We start from the raw sequence: 15,630 nt of genomic DNA, 5'->3' as shown, positions 1-15,630 counted from the left end.
GAGAAAAACTGCTTCATAGGCTTTCACTTTGGGGTATCATTTTCTGAGCACCAACAGAGGGAACCAAAGTAATGTTTACATGTATATCACTTTTCACTCCTAGTAACTCTTGTTAACTAAAACCATATTGTCAGTTATCTAAAGAATAACTTTGCTACTCCCACTATTGTCAATGCTTACTCACGTAACACCAAATGAATGGTGATGATTATTCACATGATAAAATGTGTTCTGCAACACTTCAGCAATAGCATTAATAGCAGGCTGCATTAAAATATATAAAGTAGTTCTTCTTAGGACCCCCTTCAAAGAGAGAGTACATTTATTGCAAGAAGGTTTTTTTTATATATATAAAATAAGGCAGAGGTTTGATCCCTGAGGCTAAGTAGATCCGACATCACCTCCATTGTTACAAATGAATAAACTAGGAAGAAAATATATTGATCATACTACTCAGATTATTTAAGTAGTAAATAATACTTATGAGATTTGGAGTCAAGTATGTCTTATTTCAATATGCATACAATTTATTACACAGGGATAAATGGAATGTTAATATTTGAGGAGATGATATTTAAGCTGAAACCAAAAAGTGATAGGCATGATAAGAATTTTAAAAAGGTATTCCAGGTAGAATATATGGGGCACCTGCAAAGCTTTGAGGCAGACAAGAGAAAGTATCACTGTCTATTAAAAAACATACCCCAATATGCCCAAAAGCTTAAAAGGGAAAAGATCTATTAACATGTATTTTTCCTATTTCTCTTTCTAACAAAATTTGATATCTAATGCATTCAACAATGATGTCAATGCATTTTTATATGACATATTTTTTGCTACCTTCTAGGTGAATATTGGATTGATCCTAACCAAGGTTGCTCAGGAGATTCCTTCAAAGTTTACTGTAATTTCACATCTGGTGGTGAGACTTGCATTTATCCAGACAAAAAATCTGAGGGAGTAAGTACCAATCTGTTTTGGTGGTGAATGTTGACAGTTCCTGCCATGTTTTGCAATATTGAACTAAACAGGAAAATTATACTGTCATATTTTCATTTATCTGCTTTTCTTACAGAATAATTAGAGCACTTCATTTGCATAAACATGAATAAGCACCAAATTGATGCAGAGAGTTAACAAATACTTCTCTTCTTTATTTTTTACCCAGATGTATTCTTTCTGCACCTGCTTGCTCTCAAAAATTCTATGGCTTTCCATGACACAGCACAGCTGAATCTCAAATTGTAGTGCCTGTATAGTGTTCTTCTGCCCAATTACCACATCATAGACCTCACAGCTGCATATTACACCCAAAATATCTAATTTTATAAAGAATTAATCTTTTATATACAACAAAAGTCTTTTCTGCACTTACATATTTTTTAAATATTTAGCTCCTTTAAACAAATTATTTAATTTTTACCTAACAGTATTACCAGTATACTGAGTTCTATCTTCAAAGCTAAATGCAAATCATTAATGTAAAGAAAGTTTATTCACAAGCATAACAATATTCTCCAAACATTTTATCAGTGGGACATTTTGTCTTTATTGGTATTCATGTAATAAATCTCATTCTTCCTAGTAAATGATGTGGACAATAGAGGCATAGAAACTCCTTAAGGCAAAACAAGTAGCTTTATGTGTGACTAATGGTTTTGGGAGAGAAATTAAGTTTCTGAGGAAAGAGTGGGTAGTAAGGGCAGGAGAAAAAAACAACTTCCATCTCCCAACCCTACTTGGCATGTGATGAAGCACAGTAAAGCTACCCTAGCCTCCAGAGAAATGTGGAAAAATAGAAAATGCCGTTTCTTACACAGATAATTCAAGTTCCCTATTGTGAGGACTTATAAACCCTTTGCTGTTCTTCACAAAGCAGAATAATAAATGCAGATCTATAAAAGATTCTAAATATTCTAACCAGCAGGGAATGATTCGGGTTGTTTCCAGTCAATGCCTTTCACATAGCATCTCTCCTTAGCTACTGTCTAAATACTTTCAAACATGTTCCTTGGCTATGGAGTGAAGACGGTATCTGCCTTGCTTGATGACACTGACTGACAGTTGGAGGATTTCCTTTGTAAAGGGTTTCTGAGTGTTCCACCAATGTCCCCTGCAACCCTTAGTATGCCTTTACCAGGTCGTCTTTTCCCTTTTCCTTTAGAGCAAGAAGAGAACAAAAAGGAAATGGCTCAATCTTCACTGCATAGAATTTACAGGATCTATCTCAAATTTTTCTCTTTATCTCATTTTGTGTAATCTAATTTGTATCATTTTAAAATGATTGTAAGAACTCCTTATTTTCTCAGTCTTACTAAAAATGAATTATATGTCTATAAAAATGCTGTTTATACTGTAAATTTTCACCTACTTACTAACTTTTCTATTCCTTTACAACAGGTAAGGATTTCATCATGGCCAAAGGAGAAACCAGGAAGTTGGTTTAGTGAATTTAAGAGGGGAAAACTGGTATGTTATTACCTCAACATGAAATGGTTTTTCACAAACTCAAGAAGTGAAGTTCTAATTATGTATTTCTGGACCTTAACAGTGAAAGTCTAAATTATGCTAAAGGAGGATTCCCTGTGGTCTCTAGTTTGTTCCACCTAATATCTCTTAGAGCACTGTGGTATCTTAAAGCAACCTAACATTTTTGTATAAAAGTAAATGGAAATATGTTAAATTTACTGAAAACAAGGATCAAATCATGCAATTTATTAAGTACCTGAGATAGACATCATAAAAATTGATTATGTTAGAAATGTCAGGTATAAGGAATATAATATCTACTTAATATCTTCCTATTATTTCATTTTCTATCTACTTGAAACCTAATTCCTTCTTTGTTCTTCATTTCAGTAAGTTGCAATGTGCAACTTTTTCTGATTGTTCTGGCACAAATTTAAAGATTTCTGTACAATTACCAGTTCATTTCAATAATTTTCTAAAGATATTTTAAGATTAGATGTCAAAGTTAAATTCGTATTTAAAAGGTGTTTAAACATATACATGTGTTTAAAGTATTTTATTTAGAATTTATTGAATTTAAAGTGTTTTCCAATTATGCAGATAATTATTCAGTTTAATGTTCTTTGAAAAGCTATTATTTTCCATTTATGACTATATAGTTATTATTTCTATACAAACTCATGCATGTTAACCAGTTGCATTGACGCTCTCCACTGGAGTTATAATTATCTATTATAGTCTTCCAGTTGCATATTAAACATCCATATTACATTATTATCTTTGTATAAGTTTAAAATATATACAGATAGAACTCTATCTTTGTGGATTAAATTTTCCCAGTAGATTTTTTTTCTTCAAAACTACAAAAATACTCATCATCTGATCTGCTATTCAATAAGAACTAAGTAAAATCTGTTTTAAGGAAGAAAGTAACAGATAACTGCCTTTACATTAACCTCATCTGTAATCTAGGTGAACATCTCAAATTTTTTTTTCAAATTTAAGTGTATATGTTTCAACTGAACTCAGATATTTTAATTACCAAAACTAAGACAATTTATAAAGATGATAGGAGACAGTTGTTAATAATTTACAGCTAAGACTACTTTACTGCTATTATCACAGAATAAGTATTGACTCAACAAGTATTAACTTGTCTTGCACATTATGCTTGGTGCTAGCAATACAATGTTGAGTACAAACATCATCTAAAAATAGACAAACAGGCATTTCTGAAAATATTAATAACCTTTGAGAACTATTGCCCCAAAAATGAAAAGTGCAAGAACATGTTTACAGATTTGGATAAAGCTGATACATTTTGAAATGTTTGAAAGGAATAGTCAAAATCAAACATCATAAAACCAGATAATCTTCGCATTACTCTGAGATTCCTTGGTTTTCATTGTTTCATTATTTTACCAATTTGTTTTTCAAAAAGATGCACAAATATACTGAAACATTTCTTGGAAACTAAAGCATTTTTTATAGAGTTGACTGTTTAGGAAACTAAGACATAGAGATAACATGATTGTTTCAAAGGTAAGCAGCGGCTACAGTAACTTAGGTGGGATACAATTCATAAAATCCTGTCTCTGGGTCTTCTGACCCTCAATGTACACTTTTTTCAATTAGGTTAACATGGGACTTTTGATTCATCTGCATGCTTCTGGCATCACAGTTCACTGTCGACGATGATGTTATTCTTGGTAGCATAAAGGAGGAAAAGAGTCATTAGGTGCCTTTTTATTCCTTTATTCCTAGCTTTCATATTTAGATGTTGAAGGAAATTCCATCAATATGGTGCAAATGACATTCCTGAAACTTCTGACTGCCTCTGCTCGGCAAAATTTCACCTACCACTGTCATCAGTCAGCAGCCTGGTATGATGTGTCATCAGGAAGTTATGACAAAGCCCTTCGGTTCCTGGGATCGAATGATGAGGAGATGTCCTATGACAATAACCCTTTCATCAAAGCACTGTATGATGGCTGTGCGGTGAGTATAAGTTCTGCTTGTCTGCCTTCACAGAGATGAGAGGCAATATGTCACCGTTTCAATTGGTCCTAAGCCAGATTTTTCTCATGAAATGGATGTCAGTTGTTATTAACATTTGATGCTTAATCCTGACATGTTAAACTATGGTATGTGAGAAACCAGTAATCTTAACACACACACAGTTACACGCATAGACACTCTGAAACATTTTTAAAGGCATAATAGAAGGTAATCTTGGATTATGTTATTTTATTAATCCTGACATTTGAATCATATCACAGCCAGTTATTCCTAAAATGAAAAAGAAAATAAAAAACCTTATGTCATTTGCCTCCTTACTGGTGATTTTAAAATGACAGATAAAGGAATCACCATTACACCATTTATAATATCAGTAATTTTTAGCCCTATATTTTTTTATAAGAAACTTGTTAATTTGTACTATATCAGTTTGAGATCCACTATCATTATTGTTATCTCTATCTTATAGAAGTACCTTTTTCACATACATAAGATTTTATATAAGAAAATAATAAATAGGTGCCCTAAAAAGCTCATTGCTTTAGCCAAATATTGATGACTAAAGAGAAGTCACAATTATAGATAAATAAGTTCATGTTTTCCTCAAAATGAGTGTAGTGCAAGTAGAATAAAGAAGAGAAAATAAAGCAAATGAATGGAGAAAGAGTTGGGAAAAGCTTCTCCAATAGTTTATTGTTAAATATTCATAAAATTAACATATAGCAGAAGAAATTTTTTGACTTTTGATTTTCTGCATTATAGTTCTGAACCTGTATTCAAATTTTTCTGTAACAGAATTTGACCATGTATATCTTAACTATAATGGTAAAGATGTATTATTTATACAGGAGGGGCTGGATATTGTGGCTTACCCCTGTAATCCCAGAACTTTGGGAGGCCGTGGTGGGCAGATCACCTGAGATCAGGAGTTCAAGACTAGCCTGGGCAACATAGTGAAACCTCATCTACTAAAAGTACAAAAATTAGCCAGGCATGGTGGCACATGCCTGTAGACCCAGCTACTTGGGAGACTGAGGCAGAAGAATGGCTCAAACCTGGGAGTCAGAGGTTGCAGTGAGCTGAGATTGCACCACTCCACTCCAGCTTGAGCAACAGAGCAAGACTCCATCTCAAAAAAGAAAAAGAAACAAAAAAAAATGTGTATATATATATGTATATATATATGAGGATTCAATACCAACATCAATTTTCATATTGTGTTTATTAACTCAAGATTCTTTTTAACTATGAAATATATAGCTCTATCATAGTTAAGAAATTATAGCTAAATATTAAATGTAGTAATCAATGTTCAAAATTTAGAACTATTTCAGTAATAAGAATTATTACATAGATAATAGAAAATTTGTTTTTCTATTCTCTTCTCTCTCAGCTTCTTACCTCCACTAGAAGCCTAAGAAAAATTAAGATGCACTTAAAAATATTAAATGATTGTGTAACTTTTTATTTCTGCTTTATTTTACAGTCCAGAAAAGGCTATGAAAAGACTGTCATTGAAATCAATACACCAAAAATTGATCAAGTACCTATTGTTGATGTCATGATCAATGACTTTGGTGATCAGAATCAGAAGTTCGGATTTGAAGTTGGTCCCGTTTGTTTTCTTGGCTAAGATTAGGACAAAGAACACATGAAATCAACAGAAAATACACCTTGGTGCCACCAACCCATTTTGTGCCACATGCAAGTTTTGAATAAGGATGGTATAGAAAACAACTTGCTACATATGCAGGTACCATTTAGGAGATACCGATGCCCTTGTGGGGGCAGAATCACATGACAAAAGCTTTGAAAATCGTAAAGATACAAGTTAGTGTGGCTAAGATGGAAACAGGGCTGATTCTTGATTCCCAATTCTCATCTCTCCTTTTCCTATCTGAATTTCTTTGGTGCTGTAGAAAACAAAAAGAGAAAAATATATATTCATAAAAAATATGGTGCTCATTCTCATCCATCCAGGATGTGCTAAAACAGTGTGTTTAATAAATTGTAATTATTTTGTGTACAGTTCTATACTGTTACCTGTGTCCATTTCCAAAACTTGCACATGTCCCGGAATTCCATCTGACTCTAATTTTATGAGAATTGCAGAACTCTGATGGCAATAAATATATGTATTATGAAAAAATAAAGTTGTAATTTCTGATGACTCTAAGCCCCTCTCTTTGGTTAATAATAAAATGCCTTTGTATATATTGATGTTGAAGAGTTCAATTATTTGATGTCGCCAACAAAATTCTCAGAGGGCAAAAATCTGGAAGACTTTTGGAAGCACACTCCGATCAGCTCTTCTCTGCCGACAGTCATTTTGCTGAATCTCAGCCAAAAATATTACGCATTTTGATGCTTTATTCAAGGCTATACCTCAAACTTGTTCTTCTCAGAATCCAGGATTTCACAGGATACTTGTATATATGGAAAACAAGCAAGTTTATACTTTTGGACAGGGAAATGTGTGTAAGAAAGTATATTAACAAATCAATGCTTCCGTCAAGCAAACGATCATATGTATAATTTTTTTCTACCTTATCTCATCTCATTGTTTTCAGTGTGCTTCAATAATGCAGGTTAATATTAAAGATGGAAATTAAGCAATTATTTATGAATTTGTGCAATGTCAGATTTTCTTATCAATCAAGTTCTCGAATTTGATTCTAAGTTGCATATTATAACAGTCTCGAAAATTATTTTACTTGCCCGACAAATATTACTTTTTTCCTTTCAAGATAATTTTATAAATCATTTGACCTACCTAATTGCTAAGTAAATAACATATGGTGGATTGTTATTAAGAGTATTTGTTTTAAGTCATACTTATTCAGGAAAATCTAAACCTTTTTTCCCACTAAGGTATTTACTTTAAGGTAGCTTGAAATAGCAATACAATTTAAAAATTAAAAACTGAATTTTGTATCTATTTTAAGTAATATATGTAAGACTTGAAAATAAATGTTTTATTATTTCTTATATAAAGTGTTAAATTAATCGATACCAGATTTCACTGGAACAGTTTCAACTGATAATTTATCACAAAAGAACATACCTGTAATATTGAAATTAAAACGTGAAATTTGTCATAAAGAATTTCTTTTATTTTTGAAATCGAGTTTGTAAATGTCCTTTTAAGAAGGGAGATATGAATCCAATAAATAAACTCAAGTCTTGGCTACCTGGATTGGTCATTTTCTTTCTTAAATAGCTTCCAAATTATTCTCAATTGCAGATAAAGCTTTTGATTATTTCTTGACCATCCAGATTAGAATAGTTTTACACTTCTGAACAAACATATTACCATTCAGAGATAAGTTGTCTAAATCCCCCACATGCGTGAAATAGTAAAAAGAACATGGTAATACTAAATTTATAAAATAAAAGTAGATTATACTTAAAATTTCAAAGAGATATTTTTGTAATTAAGTATTTTACAAAGTGTCAAAAGTGTTTTTGTTTCAAAATTAGTCATACATTCAGAACTTTTTAATTATCTAAAACATACATCCAATTTTTGTATCATGGAATAGAAGGATTGTATACATTGGAAAATTTACTTTAATGAAAGTATAGCAATAACAAAATATTTTGCATATTAGCCTGCCTCAGGGATGCCATGTTATCCATTTAAAACAAAAAAAAAACTTTAATTTGGCACTCAACAGAATGAATAGATAATTGAATGGCTTTGCTTTTATTTTCTTCCCATATATAGATCTAGTCTTCTGTAGGACATCAGACTTTTTTCTCTCCCTTATGATTAATTTAGTCTAGACAAAAGAAAGCTCATCAGAATAGAAAAAAACTATTAGATGACATTTTAATACTAGCCCCAGCAAGTATAAGTTATTCATATGAAAAATACAAAAAAATAGTATAGACCTTGAAGGCAGGGTAAATCATGGACTTAGTGCACAGGAAATTTGATCTAACTTTCTTTAAGAAATAAAATTACAAACACAAAGTACAGAAGTGACTATAATGAATAAAGATAGGACAACAAATTATTAATTTTATTAAAAAGTTGACACATAAAAATACCAGGAAATCTGGGAAAACAATGTTTCTTTCTGAAACACATCTGTGAGTTTTTATATTATATTTTTGGCTGCAATCAAGTGCCTCTTTATAAGAGATTTCATAATTTAACTTCCTGTAGAGTAAGATACTCTTAACCTGCAAGGTGAAAAACTGTTTCTTATTGATACCTTAGAAATATTTCTGTGTCATGTCGTTATTGGTAAGTATCATAAAATTTTTAGATTATTTAAAAATGTAGCAAAATCTCTATTACACATATTTCATATGCACTACAAATTTGTGAGAAATTTCCACAGACTAGCTTCTGATTCTGTATATTTCAAATCTTGTTTCTCCTCTGCTGCCTATAGATTTTATATTCTGGGCACCATAAAACACATGCATGCCAAGGTACAAACTCAGTCCTCTTTGTGGTCATCGTGACATATAATTAGTTCATTCCACCACTGCTATAAAGAAACACCTGGAACTGAGTAATTTATAAAGAAAATAGGTTTAATTGGCTCGTGATTCTGCGGGCTGTACAGGAGAATAGCAGTTTCTACTTCTGGGAAAGCCTCAGGAAGCTTCCAGTCATGGCAGAAGGCAACGTGAGAGTGAGGCATCTCACATGGCTGGAAGAGGTGCATAAAGACAGTGATGGGGGAGGTGCTACACACCTTTACATAACCATATCTCATGAGAACTCACTGTCACAAAAACAGCACCAAGAGGATGCCGTTAAACTCTTCGTGAAGGATCCACCCCCAGGTCTAATTACACCACACCAGGCCCCATCTCCAACATTGCAGATTACAATTCAACATAAGATTTGAGTGTGGACACATATCCCAACTGTATCAGTGGATGACAGGGTTATTCCAGAAAGTCGTTTACACTAGAATTGTCAGCATTAATATACAAAAATAATGACAGGTTGTATAATTATACCCCCTCATGTAAATATAGTATACAAACCCCAAATAAATGAATCTATATTTGAATTTTCTCCTCGCTGGCCCCTTCCACTCTACCTAACAAAAGGTGAAATGACAAAGAGTAGTTGCAGTGGTAAAACAACGTTCTTAACTAATCACGGTCAATCTTACTTTAGCAAATATTACTAATAATATGACCACGTAAACATATTTCTAGGAGACCTCCCAGGGTCTTAAATGGAGCCTATGTAAAGGAAGTGTCCTGGAGCTTAAGCTTTATGAATTTCATGTTAAATAGACGGTGTCATGCTGGATAGCTGCAAAACATATGAGTTACCTAACAATATCAGGCATATATCAGCTATAAAGAAATTGCTGCTGCTCTAGATTTCTTTCTGCCACTATTATCACCACAGTATAAATCCCTTTCTAAAATGTAGCTAGTAACACCTGTGCTACCAAATATCATAGAACTTTTATAAAGATTTCATTTTAACAAAGTAAATATTATGCAAATTGCATGATCACAGAGGACCAAATCATCAAAGAGATTTATATACAAGCTTTACAAATGATTTGCAAAAGATACCAAAAAAAGAACAGCAGCCTAAAACATTTTAATGTCCAGTAAGTCTGAATTCATGAGACATAGCTTATCAAATCTTCTTTTTCTATATCTACCAAAATGTGTTTCACTTGCCAGAGGATGATTTTAATAGGTCTTGGGGGTCTCTCAACTTTGGTACTTTGCTAGTTTCATATCCCTGTACTGGCTGTGTGATTAACCATTGCTCAGTACAGCTGCAGCCAAGAGATTCATAGATTGCAGAATTATTTACAGAAAGTTTTTTAAGGAAAAATATCCTGCTTAAGCCATTCCAAGTTCAGTAAGCTGTACATAGCAACCCATACAGAATCCTCATTCCCTATTCATCTAATAAATCCATCTGTCAATATTTAGAAGGAGATGGTTCAGGGTAAAAAGAAAACAATAGAAAAAAAAATTTACAAATCCACCGTTAACTCTGTCCTAAAACCACATTTTGAAATAATTTCAGAAATGCTTCATGCTATAGTAACTGTGATTTATTTTACAATAACGTTATAATGGTAGTTCTGTCTATAATACTATAGGTATGAGCTAAACAAAACCACGGGGATACAGTTTGACTGGGTCCCCATCTAAATCTCATCTTGAATTCCCACTTGTTGTGTGGGAACTTGATGGGAGGCAATTGAATCATGCCAGCAAGTCATTCAAATGCTGTTCTTATGATAGTGAATAAGTCTCATGAGAACGGATGGTTTTAAAAAGAGGTGTTCCCCTGAACAACCTCTCTCATTTTTGCCGGCCACCATCCATGTAAGATGTGACTTGTTCCTCTTTGCCTTCCACCATGATTGTGAGGCTTCCCCAGCCACGTGAAACTGTAAGTCCAATTAAACCTCTTTCTTTTGTACATTGCTCAGTCTAGGGAAGGTCTCTATCAGTATGGTGAAAACAGACTAATATAGTACCTTGGTACCAGTGAACTGGGCACTGCTGAAATGACACCTGAAAATGTGGAAGCAGCTTTGGAACTAGGTAACGGGCAGAGGCTGGAACAGTTTAGAGGGCTCAGAAGAAGACAGGAAATTGTGGGAAAGTTTGAAACTTCCTAGAGACTTGTTGAATGGTTTTGAGCAAAATGCTGATATGGTCTCAGATGGAAATGAGGAACTCGTTGGGAACTGAAGCAAAGGTGACTCTTGTTATGTTTTAGCAAAGAGACTGGTGGCATTTTGTTCCTGCCCTAGAGATTTGTGAGACTTTGAACTTGAGAGAGATGATTTAGGGTGTCTGGCAGAAGAAATTTCTAAGCAACAAGCATTCAAGAGGTAACTTGAGTGCTTTTAAAAGCATTCAGTTTTATAAGGGAAGCATAGCATAAAAATTCAGGAAATTTGCAAACTGACAATGTAATAGAAAATGAAAACCCTTTTCTGAGGAGAAATTCCAGCTGCAGAAATTTGCATAAGTAACAAGGAGAGGAAAATTAATCCCCAAAACAATGGGGAAAATGTCTCCAGGGCAGGTCAAAGATCTTCATGGCAGCCCCTCCCATCACAAGCCCAGAGGCCAAGCAGGAAAAACGGTTTTGTGGGTCAGTCCCAGGGTCACCATTCTGTGTGCAGCTTAGGGATTTGGTGCTCTGAGAGCCAGCTGCTCCAGCTGTGGCTGAAAGGGGTCAATGTAGAGACTAGGCCTTGGCTTCAGAGGGTACAAGCCCCAAGCCTTGACAGCTTCTATGTGGTATTGAGCCTGCAAGTGCACAGAAGTCAATAATTGAGGTTTGGGAATGTCTGCCTAGGTTTCAGAAGATGTATGGGAACTCCTAGATGCCCAGGCAGAAGTTCACTGCAGGGGTGGGGCCTTCATGGAGAACCTTTGCTAGGGCACTGCAGAAAGGGAATATGGGGTCAGAGTCCCCCATGCAGAGTCCCTACTGGGGCACCACCTAATGGAGCCATGAGAAGGGGGCCACTGTCCTCCAAACCCCAGAATGGTAGATCTACCGACAGCTTGCACTGTGTGCTTAGAAAAACTGCAGACACTCAATGTCAGCCCATGAAAGAAGTCAGGAGAGGGGCTATACTCTACAAAGTCACAGGGTTGGAGCTTCCCAAGACCATGGGAGCCCACTTCTTGCATCAGTGTGACCCGGATGTGACACACAAAGTCAAAGGAGATCATTTTAAAACTTTAAGATTTGACTGCCCTGCTGGATTTCAGATTTGCATGGGACCTATAGTCCCTTTGGCCAATTTCTCCCATTGAAATAGCTTTATCTGTTAGTTATTTTATTTATTTATTTATTGAGATGGTGTCTCACTCTGTCACTCAGGCTGGAGTGCAGTGGCACAATCTCAACTCACTGCAACCTCCACCTCCTGGGCTCAAGCGATTCTCCTGCCTCAGCCTCCCAAGTAGCTGGAACTATAGGTGCCCACGACCACACCCAGCTAATTTTTGTATTTTCAGTAGAGACGGTGTTTTACCTTATCGGCCAGTCTAGTCTCAAATTCCTAACCTTGTGATCCACCTGTCTCAGACTCCCAAAGTGTGTGAGACCTCAGGCCTGGCCGGAATGGCTGTATTTACCCAATGCCTGTACTCTCATTGTATCTAGGAAGTAACTAACTTGCTTTTGATTTTACAGACATAGGCAAGAAGGGACTTGCCTATTCTCAGATGAGACTTTGGACTGTGGACTTTTGGGTTAATGCTGAATAAGTTAAGGCTTTGGGAGACTGTTGGGAAGGCATGATTGGTTTTGAAATGAGAGGACATGAGATTTGGGAGGGGCCAGTGGTGGAATGATGTGGTATGGCTGTGTTCCAACACAAATCTCATTTGGAATGAGTGTATTTACTCAATTCTTGTGCCTCATTGAATCTAGGAAGTAACTCACCTATTTTTGATTTTACAGGCTCATAGGTGGAACAGATTTGCCTATTCTCAGATGAGATTTTTGATTATAGACTTTCGAGTTAGAGCGAAAAGGAGCTAAGATTTTGGAGGACTGTTGGGAGAACTTGATTGGTTTTAAAATGTGAAAACATGAGATTTGGGAGGGGAAAAGGACAGAATGATATTGTTTGGCTATATCCCCACCCAAATCTCATCTTAAATTGTAGTTCCCGTAATCCTCACATGTTGTGGGAGGAAACTGGCAAGAGGTATTGAATCATGCAGGTGGGTTTTTCCCCTGCTCTTCTCATAATAGTAAGTAAGTCTCATGAGATCCGATGGTCTTACAAATGACAGTTCCCTTGCACACATATTTTTTTTTTTTTTTTGGTGTGTCATCATGTAAGATGTGCCTTTGCTCCTCCTTTGCTTTCCACCATGATTGTGATGCCTCTGCAGCCATACGGAACTGTGAGTCCATTAAACTTTTTTTTTTTAATAAATTACCCAGTCTTTCATGTTTCTTCATATCAAAATGAAAATGGACTAACACACTAGTGAAAGAAATAAGAATGAAAAAAAAAATGATAATAATAACACCAACCCTTAAAGTATTATCTGTTTAACTAAAAGTAAAAAAAAAACAATGTAACTAGGGCAAATTAAGTTTTCATTGTAGATTTTGGATTAAATTCTTGAAAGTCTCTCACAATTTTCATGTAAATATTTTCTAAAAATATATTCAATGGGTTTCAAATCATGGAATAATGGAATGTCAATGCCTGAAAATATGGTAGTCACTTATTCATCAATTAATCAATGATCAATTATATGATTTAGCATTGTGATGTGTCCAGGTTTCTACTAGAAAGAAGTTCACAAAATAATTATGTCATAAGTTGTCTATACTATATCCTTAATAACAGCCTAATGGAAGAGATGCATCCATCCCATCTAAAAGGAAAGCTTATTATCAAGTTTCTGACTATACAGAGATTCACAGAACTGGAAAAGGAATAACAGTCAGTTTGTAAGTGTACATTGTAAAGATGATGGTAGGTCCCCAAGTATTTGTAGGGTTTAGATGAGTGCGTGTGGAGGAGAAAAAGAAGATCACTTCGAATAGGAAATCCATGAAAGTATTCCAGAAGCATAAGCAGGGATAGCATATGAAAAGGACAAGAACTTTGATGAAACAGCTGTCAGTGAATGGACACAGGTGATGGATTGCCAAGGTCTGTATTTACAGTTGGGTTGTAATGGCTTAAAATCACACAAAAGAGTCTGGATAGTATGCAACATATAATGAAGAATGAATGTTAGTTCTTAAGTAGGACAAAGTCACAATGGAAGTCGTGTTGAGAATGACAATGTTGGCAGATTTTTCAGAATCTACCTACTAGATATTCTATCTATGTTGAATGAATCTGTGAGATGAGTCAGATAATGAAGACCAAGTGCCAAGAGATTGTTGAAGATATTTAAGTGGGTGATAAGACAAATTTGTATTACAGTAACCATACATGCATTACTTAAAATGAAGAAAGAAGTATAAATCTTTTTTGTTGTTGTTTTGTTTTGAGATGGAGTTTCTCTCTTGTTGCCCAGGCTGGAGTGCAATGGTGTGATCTTGGCTCTCTGCAACCTCTGCCTCCCAGGTTCAAGCCATTCTCCTGCCTCAGCCTCCGGAGAAGCTGGGATTACAGGCATGTGCCATCACACATGGCTAATTTTGTATTTTTAGCAGAGACAGGGTTTCTCTATGTTGGTCAGTCTGGTCTAGAACTCCCAACTTCAGATGATCTGCCCACCTCGGCCTCCCAAACTGCTGGGATTACAGGCATGAGCCACCACGCCTGGCCATAAATAAAATTTTTAAAATTACTTTTTAAAAAATTTACAAATATCCCAGGGTCATTCACCAGACACATCTTAAAATAGTTACCTAGCCTTTAAGAACTTATAACAACATAGAAATCTTACTTTTACTAAAATCTGAAAAGCCAACAAGTCTCAGTGAAATAAATGATATCTGGAATAACTCTATTGCTTGACTTTGTATCTTCCATTGTATCTCATTTACTATTGTAGAAATTACATATGAAAATAACTTGCAATTACTTAAACAATACATACTTACAATGTTTCGGGCCAGTTGTTTGCCTCATATAAATAAAAGTTTGTGTACCTTATCAACTGTAGAAGAGGTACATTTATAGAGTAATTAATTGCTAAAATTTAGTTATATATTTCTGTCTGCTAATGTTAAAATTTTCCTAATTAAACACTAGCACAGAAGGAATAGCTAAATAGACTGTAAGCCTTGGGCATAATTATGAATAATTTATAGGAATAAAATTATCTGGTTTGAAAAAGATCAGAGCATTATAGCCACTAACTGTTTTTTTTTTTTTTTTTTAAGAGAGATGGGAGTCTTGCCATGTTGACAATGACTGGTCTTGAACTTCTGTTCTCAAGCCATCCTTCTGCCTTGGCCTCCCAAAGTACTGGGATTATAGGTATGAGTCACTGCACCCAGTCTCTACTTTCTTACACAAGATTTACTTTTTAATCTACTGCAATTTAAATTATCTTCTGAACTCTTTAAAAAGTTTTTGATATCACAAATAATAAAATATTTACCTAATCCAATATGCATATTTTCAGAGATGACAATTTATCATGTCAAAATCTGCTCCCCCTTCCTGTGCTCCTTATCTC

At 34.7% G+C, this 15,630-nt stretch overlaps 1 protein-coding gene across 4 annotated transcripts in view; it reads left to right on the top strand.

Moving 5' to 3' along the window:
• Positions 1–7,678, top strand: part of COL11A1 (collagen, type XI, alpha 1) — a 241,690-nt gene extending 234,012 nt beyond the window's left edge. For all 4 annotated transcript variants that reach the window (XM_011975884.1, XM_011975869.1, XM_011975892.1 and 1 more), the window contains 4 exons: positions 848–960; positions 2,401–2,469; positions 4,234–4,467; positions 5,975–7,678. In XM_011975884.1, the coding sequence (XP_011831274.1) occupies positions 848–960; positions 2,401–2,469; positions 4,234–4,467; positions 5,975–6,121 (563 nt within the window). In that variant the 3' untranslated portion in view covers positions 6,122–7,678. The remainder of the gene's footprint in view (positions 1–847; positions 961–2,400; positions 2,470–4,233; positions 4,468–5,974) is intronic.
• Positions 7,679–15,630: the final 7,952 nt, after the last annotated feature.

Source organism: Mandrillus leucophaeus, unplaced genomic scaffold (assembly GCF_000951045.1).
Source record: "Mandrillus leucophaeus isolate KB7577 unplaced genomic scaffold, Mleu.le_1.0 Scaffold1012, whole genome shotgun sequence".
Taxonomy (NCBI): Eukaryota; Metazoa; Chordata; class Mammalia; order Primates; family Cercopithecidae; genus Mandrillus; species Mandrillus leucophaeus.
This window is presented reverse-complemented; position numbering and strand designations above follow the sequence as displayed.